General features: G+C 40.0%; 1 protein-coding gene across 4 annotated transcripts in view; it reads right to left on the reverse strand.

The window, feature by feature from the left end:
* greb1l (GREB1 like retinoic acid receptor coactivator) overlaps positions 1 to 13319 on the reverse strand; it is a 38505-nt gene that overhangs the window by 11377 nt on the left and 13809 nt on the right. For 2 of the 4 annotated variants that reach the window (XM_067474455.1, XM_067474453.1), the window contains exons 1-16: positions 13043 to 13279; positions 10483 to 10594; positions 8037 to 8196; positions 7470 to 7628; positions 6156 to 6332; positions 5860 to 6036; positions 5637 to 5759; positions 4365 to 4487; positions 3285 to 3422; positions 3058 to 3183; positions 2428 to 2565; positions 1664 to 1849; positions 1270 to 1569; positions 1016 to 1144; positions 554 to 688; positions 79 to 279 (exon numbers count right to left, since the gene is read on the reverse strand). In XM_067474455.1, the coding sequence (XP_067330556.1) occupies positions 79 to 279; positions 554 to 688; positions 1016 to 1144; positions 1270 to 1569; positions 1664 to 1849; positions 2428 to 2565; positions 3058 to 3183; positions 3285 to 3422; positions 4365 to 4487; positions 5637 to 5759; positions 5860 to 6036; positions 6156 to 6332; positions 7470 to 7628; positions 8037 to 8193 (2269 nt within the window). In that variant the 5' untranslated portion in view covers positions 8194 to 8196; positions 10483 to 10594; positions 13043 to 13279. Of the gene's footprint in view, positions 1 to 78; positions 280 to 553; positions 689 to 1015; positions 1145 to 1269; positions 1570 to 1663; positions 1850 to 2427; positions 2566 to 3057; positions 3184 to 3284; positions 3423 to 4364; positions 4488 to 5636; positions 5760 to 5859; positions 6037 to 6155; positions 6333 to 7469; positions 7629 to 8036; positions 8197 to 10482; positions 10595 to 13042; positions 13281 to 13319 lie in introns of those variants that run through there. The other 2 variants (XM_067474456.1, XM_067474454.1) reach the window with 2 other exon arrangements.

Raw genomic sequence — 13319 nt, forward strand, 5'->3', positions numbered from 1 at the left:
AGTTTTGAAAGCTTAGCATTTCAGCAAGATGGAAAGTAATCCTCATTCTCATTAATGACGTTGCCGTGGGAAACAAACCTGACTGTCGGATACGCTGTGCAGTCTGGTGCACCAGAATGTGAGATGGAGGGACCAAAATAAGAAAGTCCACTTTACAAAAGCGCCCCAAGTCGAGGTTCTGGGTTCCTGAGTCCGCAATGGAGCAGACTTGAGAGAGGAGGTTTCGAGCCACACTCAGCTGTGTTGGATAGATCTGAAAGACCTTACTTAACAGTTGTGCTATAAGAAAACATGGACATTAACAAAATAACAGTCATTTCAAACAATTCAGTTGCCTCCAACTACAGATAAACTACAGACCTAAACAAGACAATGGCCACAAAATGCTCATGTGCAGGACACCATTACTAAACATCTTTACAGCATCTATATATCCAATTTGTGAAACAGAAATATAAGAAAAAATTGATTGTTTTGGCTGGTAAAATTCTGACTGGGTATGTGAGCCGAGCATCTGAGGTTTGAAAGTTGGCACAACAGGGAGGAGTCTCACCTCGGTCTGAGGGCGGTGACATGCTGGCAGCCTCCTGGCACTGTATCTGGTCAGTGATATCGCCCTGATAGGGCTGAATGACCTGTCCCTTTCGTCTGCGTTGGTATCGCACCAGCTGCTTGTCCAAATTGTCCCCTAAAAATAATGAGTCACCATGTTCACACAAGCACACAGAGTCAGGGAGTTAAATTAAAGCAGCATCCAAATGTTACCTTTTAATACTATAGTATTTTCACATCTTTCTACTGGCTACTAAAAAAATCTCTCACACACTATTGTAATTACCTAAAGCTTCTATTTAAGTTAAGTTAAGTTTCTTTAACTCATAGTTTACAGACAACACACAAACAACTCACAGTTTACGGACTGATTGTTCATTTGTGATTACAGGTTTAGTAATTGTCTAGTTTTACTAAATGTTGAATAGGTAAACGCTGATTGATTAATGGACGCAGAACTCACCTAACGAGGTGGTTTTGAAGTGAGCCGCCAGGACGCTGACTTTCCCTGTAATGAGTTCATAGCTGATTTCCTTCAGAAACTCATTGGTTGTCAGCATGCCTTCAGCAAGGGCTCGTGCCTGGTATTTTCCTGGATGCGAAATGCAGAACAGATTATTTCCCTTTCATTACACATACAGTTTAGCCAAAATAATAAGATAACCAAGGTAAACATAGGCAGATTCTAAATGCATCCACCAGACCGGCAAAACTCACCTAACACAAGCATACAGAACTCATTTCCACTCATTTTAGAGGCACATATGATGACCACATAGGTGGGCAGGCACTGCTGTTGATGGGGACCCTCACTGAGTGAACGAAGAGACTCAGATATGCCCTCCCCCAAAGAATTATGGGTCACCACAACTTGGACACTGCCCCCAGAGACGCTGGCTTCCAGACGAGCCAACCAGGGCAACTGCATTGGAGAGATGGCAGGACCCCCGGGACAGCACAACATGGCCTTCAAAACTATCTGCTCCAGCTCTTCCCTCAGAGGAATCTGGTCTGAGCCTGCAGGAAATGTTGAAATGTGTAAACTCAAAGCACTCACTGAAAGGTGTACCTTTGACTCGAAACACGAGTTAGAAGGATGCTTGATGCTCACCTAAACGTGCAAGATACTGTAAAGTGAGCAAAATCATTGTCTCCACACTAAGCAGTTGGTTGCTGTTGAGGCCCAAAGTCTCCAGAGTTTTCTCAGTCAACTGGCTGCTCTTATAGCAGCTCACCAGTAGGGGACTCACCACTATATCCCCGACGTTTCCATAGAAATAAGGTAAAGTGCCATGACCTGAAAAGAACGACTAGTGTAAATGTCTATACAGTTTTAACCCTTTATCGTGTCTGTGCAATTTAAGCTTTTAGGCATTATTTAATAAAGTTTCTATGTGGGAGTGCACATTGGGAAAAACATCTCACAGGAGTAGTCATAACACACACAATTCAAAGCTTTAATAATAAAATACGTTGTGATACTTAGGCTGAAATTGAAGAATGACATGATGGTAGGAACAAATAATGATTTTCTGTTTGCAGATAATGGCTGTTTTTCTTTTTAAAATGTTGTGGTGTATGTAACAAGCCCAAAGTAGGTATATAGTGGAGGTCAAAAGCAAGAGCTCAGTTTATTTAGCTATTCATTTGGAAAAGCAGGTTAGCAAACAAGTCCAGAATGTTTGAAATGTGGAAAAAACTACACTATTCATACATTTATTATAATTTGTCTATAATAGTTTGTGATATCAGACAGCTATTCTATGTATTGGTAGAACAACAGATTTTGTTTGCCTGACACTGATATTTTGATAGGGTCTCCAGGACCAGTCCTATTTGAGGTGTTTAGAATGAGTGGGTCACTGAAGCTTGTACCAATGAGGATGACAGGGCGAACTCCGGAATAGTTGAGCAGATTGTTGGGGATGATGACTGTCTCTCCGGCAGTGACAGGTTGGGGCTGAATGACCCCAGCCACTGGTGGCTGAGGAGAGGACACTCCTAATACAGAAGCTGAAGGGATATAACAAAAGCATCAATGTCAAGTTGCTGCCTAAATGTTCACATTAAAAGCTATGGCAGTATTTGTGGCTGTTATATTGTTCTTACAGAAACGTTGTAAATGGGGGAAAAAAATAATCAGACAATTTGTTTAAAATCATGGTAGCATATTATGTGTAACCTCAATTACATGACATGGCAGAAATCTTCCTCAATCATGCAATTTCTAAAATCATTTTCTGCAATGAACTCTCCATCTGTATCACCATGGAGATGCCTGGTGAATCATCCCTAACAACCAGAGAACGTCAGGGATGTAACATACTCATCCCAAAACCAAAGGGAGGGGAGGGATGGTTATAAACACGCAATGCTCCTTAGAGCACAGAAATACAGCAACATATACACACACAGTACATTGAGCTAAAAAAAAGTGAGTTCAGTTTAAAACCCGGCTAACACTGTGACATGCACAATACATCCTGATAAAGTTCAAGAACTGACCCGGGGAACAAACAATGGGTCGGATGGCTGGTACAGGGACGGCCGTTGGTGGGACAGACACTAACGAGGAGGGATGCCAGCTCCGGTGACGCTTCTTTGGTGGACCCGAGTTCATGGCAGAAGATACTAAACATTGATAAAGTAGAGCAAAAGACCCTGAAAGTGACTCAATGACATCATTTTAGAGACATATTGGTGTATTGAAAGAGGGAGGAAGAGAGGCCTACCTGGACTGTCTCCTAAGTCACCTGGGCGATATCCCTGACTCTGAGGTCCTAGGGACACTTGGGAAGGACTCAGTAACAGAGGACGCCCATCAACACCAAGAACGTTAGTTGGCCCACTCACCCTCAGAGCTGTGGGTACTTAAACACACATTCACACATTAACACCCTACATTAAACTATATATAAACGTATTAAATGACTGAGCTATATATTAAACTATAAACCAAAGTTTTGCAGAAATGTAAATTTTGCTGCTAAAGGAAAATTCATTAAATCAACGAGTTTCAAAGAATTCATGCTCTGGGGACCATGAATCTGTTTGCAAGAATTTGTGGGACTCCGTCTAGTAGTTGCTGAGCTATTTTAGGCTGAACCAAAGCTAATAACATAACAAAATATAAATATAAATATTCACCTAACTGTGACCATCTGCAGAAACTGAGCAATAATAAAAATGTGTCTGTGCTAACAGTGCCATGATTGATTTCCCATATATGAACATCTATTTCCAATGATCCGATTGGACTTTTTCCAATTTCATATTCACAGTGTGTGCAATACACTCATTGGTATGTGTAGCCTTTGCTTGTCAATAGCACAACCTTGTGAAGGGGCTAATGGATAGTAAGGCCTTAAAAAGTCATTCAGTCATTCAGTCATCAGAATTCCTACCCTTAGTATTGATTGGTGTGTAAACACAGTATGTGTTTGTGTGTGCACGTTAGATGTATGTGTCTGTGTGAGTGTGTTTTTGTGTGTGTCACAGCAGGCCACAGCGGAGGTTAATCTTGGCTCCATGGTCAGCCACAGATCCATCTGCCTTATGCTGAACCATGTAAAAGAAAAAACTTGTAGCTAAGCAACCGCTGAGGGCAAGGCCATTGAAGTGTCCTCACATAAAAACAAAGGCTCTTTTAGCATTACTGCAAATACCAGTGTCAACACCTGATGGGGAGTGTGACTTGTATGCTGTGTAGTCATTTTCATTACGCATAATATGTCATATACCTCACTGCCAAATTGGAATAAAATACTTTAATTAGCTTGTAATTAGCTTATACTGAATATATGGTGCTTCACCTATTGGCAGAGTCTTGTTTCCAGGTGTGGAGCCCAGAGGTTTGAGGAAACTACAGTCTCTGCTGAGATCCTGACTCCCGAAGAAAACAGCAGATGCTTGCGTCGATCTTGTTGGTGGAGAATCTAAATGACAAGAATTTTAAAATCATACGACACACGCTAACAGACTGGCTGCAAATTGCTCCCCACTCCAACACCCAGCTTTTTTCTGATTGATCCTTTAGTTATTTGGCCGTTATGCTAATGCTAAATATGTCAAATTTGTTTGTATCCCATATCCGTTTTACAATTCAACAAAGCTTAGTTCTCTTTTATGAATGGGGTGAAGATAAACATTCATCGGCTCAGAGACACAGAGGTGTACGCTACGTCTAATCTCTTTGAGAGCAGGATGGAGCTGAAGGTCATAGTCAGAACATTTTAGGCAAACGTTATGCCAATAACGAGCTCCACAACCCCAGCTCAGCTGACTAACACATTAATGTGAGAACATATTATTGCCTTTCACAGTCTTGTTGTGAGAGGGCAGGAAAGAACATCTGCTAGAAGAGAGGCAAAATCTTTTCTGTACTAACATGACATTCAGCAACTGGTTGAGCTCCACAAATGATTCATGCCTATAATACATTTATGTATTGCTGAATGTTTGTACACTATAAACCTAAAAATTGCCCTTTTTGTCAAACATGTATTACTGATTGAGACACCTGCTGATAAAGAGTGTGATAATGTGAAAAATGTGATGTGAAAATGTTACTTAATGAATAAATGACCACTGTATAACATAAATAGGCCAGAAACACTGGCTTCTCTTTGTTACTAACACAGACATAATTTGCTGAATGTTGTGCAGTGATTCAAGCATCAGACTATGCTCAACTCATACATTTCGGGGCTTAGTGTCCATAACATGCCTCTATGGTGACAACATAAACCTCTTAACTCCATTTTACAATTCAAAAAAAGCTTAGTTCTCTTCTATGAATGAGTTCAAGATAAACAGTCATTAACTCAGAGACACGGACAGGTTTGCTACGTCTAACCAACATTGTACCTGAAACAAAAAATACAAATAATATATAATATTAAAGAAATATTACAAATAAATATATTTAATATATACATTTTTGTGAAACCATTTAAGATAAACAAAGATTCCTTTAATAACTAGCGTGTATTGTGTTAATCTAACCATAACAATAAAGGCTCTATTTCACACAACTGAATCACTAAAACTTACAATTTGCTCATCTGTGGTGTGAGCGTTCTCACCTGAGAGGGAAAAGGGAGAAGGACTGTGCCCACTGGTGCCTCCATTTTCTTTGCTGCTGAGAGAGGAGGACGAGCTTGGTTTGGAGGTTGATGCACTGCTGGAGAACTGACGGGTTTTACAGTCTGTAAAGGTAGAAAGAGGAATCGTTGGATCAGTGCATTGCGGGGCAAACGTGCAGTGCATAAACATATTACCAAGTCAAACTCCAGATTGTGTCTTTACCTTTCCAGCAGATGAGGGGTCCTTTGCACAGTACACCCTGAGAATTCTTCACCAGGTAGTATTTTAAGTGCTTCTGCTTCTTGGGCTGGGTGGACAACTTAAGGTTGATGTGGTTTGAAAACTCTGTGAAGTATCTGAAACCCTTTTCACCACAGCCTACACAGTTTCCTGAAAAACCTGAAAGAAACATAACAAAATATGAATAACTATTATTTTACAAACACAATTAGTAAAAGTATTTACGCATCAACAGGGTTTATTTATTCTCCCTCAAACTTTAACTTCAACACACTGACCTAAAAGTGCATTTTTCCCATTCTCGTCAGGTAAAAAGCGACGGTCCACAGCACACACCAGGATGTGCTCTGGGATGCTGGGGGACTTAGCGCCAACAAGCTCAAAACCTGCTGGGACCTCAATGGGTTCCATTGCCATGGAAACCAGGCGGAGGTCCTTGCCAGCCTGGCAAAACCCTGATATGACAGTATTTCAGTAATAGAAAGAGAAACACACAGAGAAAGAAAGGTGATTGTATTGTATTACAACCCCAATTCAAACAAAGTTGGGACGATGTGTAAAACGTAAATAAAAACAGAATGCAATGATTTGCAAATCTCATCAACCCATATTTTATTTACAATAATAAATACATTTAAAACAGGCATGATTCTCCACTGGAGATCACTGCATGGGCTCAGAAATCACTGTCTGTTACTACAGTTTACTGTGCAACCGACAAATGTAAGTTAAACCTGTATCATGCAAAGCAGAAGCCATGAAAACAATCTAGAAACACTGTGATGTTCTCTGGGCCAAATCTAATTTAAAATGGTCAAAACTGTTCTGTGGCTTGGGCAGCGTACACATCTGGAAAGGCACCATCAAGGCTGAAATGTACATATAGGTTTAAGAGCACCATACACTCCCATTCAGACAATGTCTGCTTCGGGGAAGGTCTGGCATGTTTTAGCAAGACAGTGATAAACCACATACTGCATCCATCACAACAGCGTGGCTTTGCAGGAGAAGAGTCCGGGTGCTGAACTGGTCTGCCTGCAGTCCAGACCTTTCACCAATAGAAAACATTTCACACATCTTACAAAAAAAAAAAATCCAGCAACAAAGGCCCAGGACTGTTGAGCAGCTAGAATCCTGCATCAGACAAAAACAAGACAACATTCGTCTCCTGAAACTCTAGAAATTGGTCTCCTCACTTCCTAGATGCTTACGGACAGTTGTTAAAAGAAGAATTGATCCTGCACAATGGTAAATATCACCCTGTTCAGACTTTTTTTGAGATTTGTTGCTGCCATCAAATACAAAATTAGGTAATATTTTCCATAAAATGGTAAAACATCTGATACGTTGTTTATGTTCTATTGTGAATATAATATGGGTTAATTTGCAAATCATTGCATTCTGTTTTTATTTACAGTTTACACATCATCCCAACTTTTTGGGATTGGGGTTGTAAAAAATATCACTTCTGAGGGTTTATCGATTAATTGATTCAAGCACAAAATAACATTCAAAATGTTTTTCTCTGACATAATATTTATGCATTTTGTCATTTGGTGCAGAACTATTAGCCTTTCAAGTGTGTGAATTACCATCAACTGTGCAGCAGCCATCGGGTGCAGGAGCCTGCAAGTAGGGAAGTGGAGTGCTGCTGCTGTCTGAGTCATCATCATCCTCCAGTTCCTCCAGATCATTGGAAGAGTGGCTGTTTAATATCTTGTGGCCTTGCAGGTCAGCTTTTGACTTCATGTCTGATAGAGAATTTAATCAGATAAATTTTCCCAGACCTAGACTGGAATTGTGTGCAATGTACGTGGGTATTTTAATTCAACGGCCTAGTACGATGGAAAGAAATATATAATTATATACTGACGATTAAAGATGCAAAAATAAATATAATAAATATAAGCTTTGCCTTAATATCTCCATACCGATAATTTGTCAGTATTATCAGAAAACACATAAAAAGTTACCAGACATGTTGACATAAAATTAACATGCTTGACTTAAAGGCCAGGGAGACAATTTATTGTTTAAACTAACTAAAAGAAACAAAAGAAAGCCATGAATTTTACTTCTGCTTTTAAGATTAAGACTACATTTTGGTGAACCTGCAATTAACTAAAAATAAAGGGCTTCCCAATGCCGTTTGATCCCACCTTCCATGTTGCTAGGATATGGTTCCGGCTCTAAGTAGAGCTGTGTGAAGATGGGCTGTGGATCTCCAGTGCTGGAGCGCAGGGAGGCCTCAATAGAGTTATGCAGAGCCTCTTCAAATCGAGCAGATTTCAGCTGGCCGGCATATGAATTCCCCATGATCTGTGGGAGCAAAGAGAAACTCATCAGTCACATACATTATACATTTAAACTTGAACCAACGATGTTGTAACAAAAAGAGAGGATTTGCACTGGAAATGGCTTTGCTTTTAAAACAGCAAACAGATCAGCTGAATGCAAAACCCAGCTGTATCTGTGTGAAGAACTTCAAGGATTGGATCAGTAGGTTGATTTATGTAAATTAGTAAAAAAAAAATAGAAAAAATGTAAGGAAATATGCAGAAACTATGCTTTTTTTGTTTTTCAAATGTCAGTATTTGTTGGGTTTTTTTTCTTTCTTTCATTAGAATAAATTAAATGTCTTCAGTTTAGGGCTGATGGCTGGATAATAGAGACATACTGATTTGGGGTTTTGGGAAATTCTCATCAGAATTATTGATAAAAAGAAATATTAGGTTTAGACCTTTTTGAAAAACACACTATCGCATACACAATTTCACCAAATTCCAAAGGTAATGGTCAAAGCTGATGGCTTTTTTCTATCTTTTTTGGCTCTTTCTCCTTCTGTTTGTTGTGTCACTTTGCCGGCCCTGCCCCCATGCCCCCTGTGCCACAGTGTCCACTCTGGGACATCTGCCGGGGTCAGCTGTGTGGGCCTGAGGTAGGCTGGATCTCTGGTGGCAGGTGGCAGCTGGACAGAGGACTCAGCATGTGGCGCCAAAGCAGAGAGAGACAGAAAGAGAAAGAGAGAGAAAAGCACACTAAGTGTGAGGAAAGCAGCCCTGACCAATGGCTTTGCAACCGCAGTGTTATGAGATAGAGCTTCCTATTCAAACTCCCGTTTTCAGCTTGTCAAAACATGTCACTAGATCTGTATTTAATCCCAACACGGTAATAAAGAGTGTTCAAACTGTGTGGGATGTAAAAGCTGTAAGAGGAAATAAAGGGAGATTTAGCCTGAATACTGTCCGTTTTTGTCCCTGGACACATTTTTGTGTTTGCAGATCAGAGTTGTGGATCTTCTACGCAACAACATAGGAGGTCCGGTTTAAAGACTTCATGTATTGTGGAAAAGCTCCAATGCTTCATTCTGGTCTTACAAAGATCCTGGGCAGCTGTTATAGCACTTTATGTACATGACGAGGTTGAACGTTGTATCTTAAACTGACCTAAGAGTTTAGTTGGGGTCAAGTTGTCTTAAATTTCTGAACATATTTTGTAGTCACATTCTATGAGCTGTGATCTGAAAGTAACAGTGTGTATTTATTGTGCATTGAGGTGTGTGCTTGTTGGAGCTTCTCTAGGATAATTATAAAAATGCACCTAATCCACATAATTTCAGTCTCAGCCATTGTGTTCATCTGTATGTCAGTTAGTGGCCGTCATTCGACAACACAGAAACCCTGATCTTTTTACTTTGGCAATAATAGGTGGGCTGGAGGAATCGAGTTGGAGCTGCCATTTTCCTCCCAAACCTAATGTTGGCCACGCCTGGACAGGTTCCAGACTCTGTGTTTACCTAACAACCTTTCTTGGGGAGGAATCTGACCAGCCCAGAGAAAAAGACAAGATTAACAATGCCTGATTGTGCTGCCAAAGAGATAAGCAGCTTAACAGAATGAAGCTACAGTATTTCTTGCTTAACTGATGGAGGAAGACGGCTGCACACAGAAACAAACACAGAAGAGGTTAAAAAAAAAGTTATTAAGTGCCCGGAGGCATTTTTAAGCAGCCACTGCCTGTTCGATTGCGGAGTCAAAGGAGGCTCCGGAGGCCTCTTTGCCTGACTGATCCTCAACCCTGAGTGGACAGATTTGTCATTAACCTTGTGAAGGCCGGAGGTGAACGCAGAAAATGACCTTTTGTCACCTGCACAACTGAAAACAAAGCGTGACTGTGGCAAAGGTCGCTTAATGGATGTTTCTGAGGTATGACTCAGGTGGCTGCTGTGGTCAGTTGAAGTTACTGGGGCATTTCAGGTGAGTCAGGGGCTGTAGTCTGCTTGACGGATGGTCAAACATATTGAGTTAGGACAAGAAGAACCGGGGACAAGAAGTTTAATGTTCAAACGCTCTGTAGGAGTGTTCATGTCAGTGAGCGGTGAATTTAAAACCACTTCTCAGCAAATCAGAGGGTCAGTCAAGGCCAGTCCTCAGATCCTGGGTGGCCTCAACAGATTGCATGAATGTGAAACAGGGTCAGAACAAACTAGCTGAATCTTCACTCAGTGGATTTGAGAGAGCAAGACATAGAAAATTATGAGAGCACAGACATTGTGAAATCACAGCTGGATTTCTAATAGACTGCATTAAAAACTAGGTGACTTACGATATTAGATTTTTCTTAGGCTTCAAGGGACTTGTTCACCTCCGCTACATGCTGGGTCAGTACCACTCAGCAAAAACTTTGACCAAAGACATTTCTCTCAGAGCGTTGAGACCTGGGGGGGAGAAGGGAGAGCAGTGATTACCTCACACACTGCCAGTGTCAACAAGGGAGTAAAACTCAAACGAAACATTTTATATCTCCTGGAAGGTAAAGCTGCAACATAATGTGGTTTGGTTTCCACATTTCAACCTTAAAGTTAATATATAAACATGTAACCTCAACAAACCATTTAGTAACTGGTTTATTCTTCATCACTTTTTTCCAAAAACCTGAATAAAACCTGAATAAAAATTAACTACTAACTTAAAAAACTTACATTAACATCAAAATAACCGGGTAAGTTTTTTTTTGTGATTAAAATCTATTTTCAAACACACATGCAACAGACAGCAGTACAACAGTCTGGTTACAGGTCACCACAGTCCAAAGAATATGCTCCTTTTGAAAAATGAGTGGCTGCACTTATGGACACTCAAACATTAAGAGCTGCTCAAACCATGACATATGTACTTACTAGTACAAGACTAAAACGTACTATATGATACCATGGCCCCAGGGCTGTTTTTATAAAATGGCTGTTTTACTTTGTCGTGGACTGACTAAACACAGTCACTGGATTTGCCAGTTACTTTGACCCCTTGACAAAGTATTGTTTAGCCACTCAGGCCCTGATATAACAGAAGCAAAGTTCCCTTCAAAACATTGACTGTCACAATCTATTCTGTCATCACTTGTGACTGTGTGTTCCTGCTGTGTAAAGGAGGGAGGGAAGCCTGTCTGGGGTCCAAGTCCTTCAAATGGCACAAGCTGGTTCAACTTAAATTTACTGACTGGAACTTATTTGTGAATCATTAGCCAGATTGATACAGGTAATCAAATGTAACCTTACAAAATTACAGAAATCCTGTACTCAATCCCTCCTGGGCTACTTCATTCGTTACTGCAAAACTACATGGCATTGATCAGGTGAAATTACTATTTCATTTTGATCTATAACACAAGTTCATGTTTACCCTCAGTGTTTTTTTTTTTTGGTTTTTTTTTTACAAATTACATGAATCCGTACCAAAGGTCTGACACTCTGCTAATTAGTCAGGGAGCAGAGCCTAAAACATTTTGATGCTTATCTATTCGTCAAGGACAGAAGACACAGAAGGAAGCGCAGATGGCTCCTGAGATGAAGATGGTGGAGTCAGCCAACAAAAGCCCAACCCAAGATTTCTAATAAAGATCCTGTTTTTCCAGCAATGACATTTGAGAGAATTTTAGGCTGACGTGCAGGTTTAGGCTGGTAGAACTAAATCTGAGCGTTGGTAGGTTCACTTCAACTCTGTAATCCAAGTGCATGCGCACACATACACTCATTGGCATAATGGATTTGCTACCCCCCACCCACCCACCCATCCACACACATACACACACACACACCCCCCTATCATAAACTATGAAACTATATGGCTAATTCTAATATATACAGTACACACAATATTCATATAATTCATATAATGAGATCATTTTTACAATGTCGAAAAAAGGATGAGGGTAACAATTGAAATGGGCACAAAAAGTTTGTAAATTTGAAATTAAACAGCATTAATGTTTATGTTCTTTAAATCTTTTGTTGGTTATGTGCTTTTTAAAATGCAAAAAGTCACAGTTAAATAAAATGATAAAAAGATAGTTAAATAAAATGTTGTAAATTAAATCTCAACATAATAAAAATATTTATCCTAAACATTTTTTAAATATTAGACTCTTTCCATCAGGGCTGATCTTGCTGTAAACCCTGCCTGCTCTTATCTGCAGTCCTTTTGTTTCACCTTCAACAGCATAGTTACAATACAGTGTTTACAATAGAGGGAGGGGGCAAGGATTAAACGTCCCATCTTAAACAGGTTTGATGACACACACTTAGCAGATGCTCCAAGTGAAAAACAACACAATTCCACACCAACTGTAGAACAAACATTTTTTTATGTTTGTTTTACATTCTGTTTAAATATCTGAGAAATAGATAAAGGGAAGTGGAGAAACAATCGATACGGTTAAACTTGAACCTTGTTTAAAATGTCATTAATACACTAAAGGTCACTAGAAAATCAGGATTTACTACAAATAAACTACTAACTGGCTGGTTGTTGTTGTTTGTTTTTTTCTTTGCACATCAGCCATCAAAATAACAGTAGATAAAATGTTAATAGAAATTTGATAATTATCTCAATTGTTTTCCCCTTATTGTTATGCGTAAACAATAAAGAGCCACACTACCAGCTGAAATGCGGGAAAGAGCTCAGCAAACTCTTAACATCAGAAAAGCTTTTGTGAAAAGCCACTGCCCATTAGACTTTAGAGAAAGGGGGATGGGAGTAAGAAAGGAGTTGAAAAGAAGACAAACATCTTTCTGCAAAGTCTAAATTAGGTGCTAAAAGCCCATCTCATTAACGCTACATCAGGGCCACATGTGATACAAAGCAAACACTTTGAAAAGTTTCTCCTGTACCTTCCATGACTTCTCGAGCAGAGAACACACCGTGCAAATCCAATCCCCAGTTTGAAGGCGGCTCTTTTTTAAATGTAGTCCATGTTAGATTTTTAATCCTTCGGGGAAAAGGGGGAGAAATAGTCGATATCCGTGCAGCATGTGGAGTTTCACACTCTGGTATGTATTAAGTCATCTTTGTGTCATGATCCTTAACAGAGAGAAATGGGAATCCCACTCTTTCCCTCAGCACAGCAGAAACCCTCCCTCTCTCTCTCTCCCTCTCCCTCTCTCGCCC

Source organism: Channa argus, chromosome 14 (genome assembly GCF_033026475.1).
Source record: "Channa argus isolate prfri chromosome 14, Channa argus male v1.0, whole genome shotgun sequence".
Taxonomy (NCBI): domain Eukaryota; kingdom Metazoa; phylum Chordata; class Actinopteri; order Anabantiformes; family Channidae; genus Channa; species Channa argus.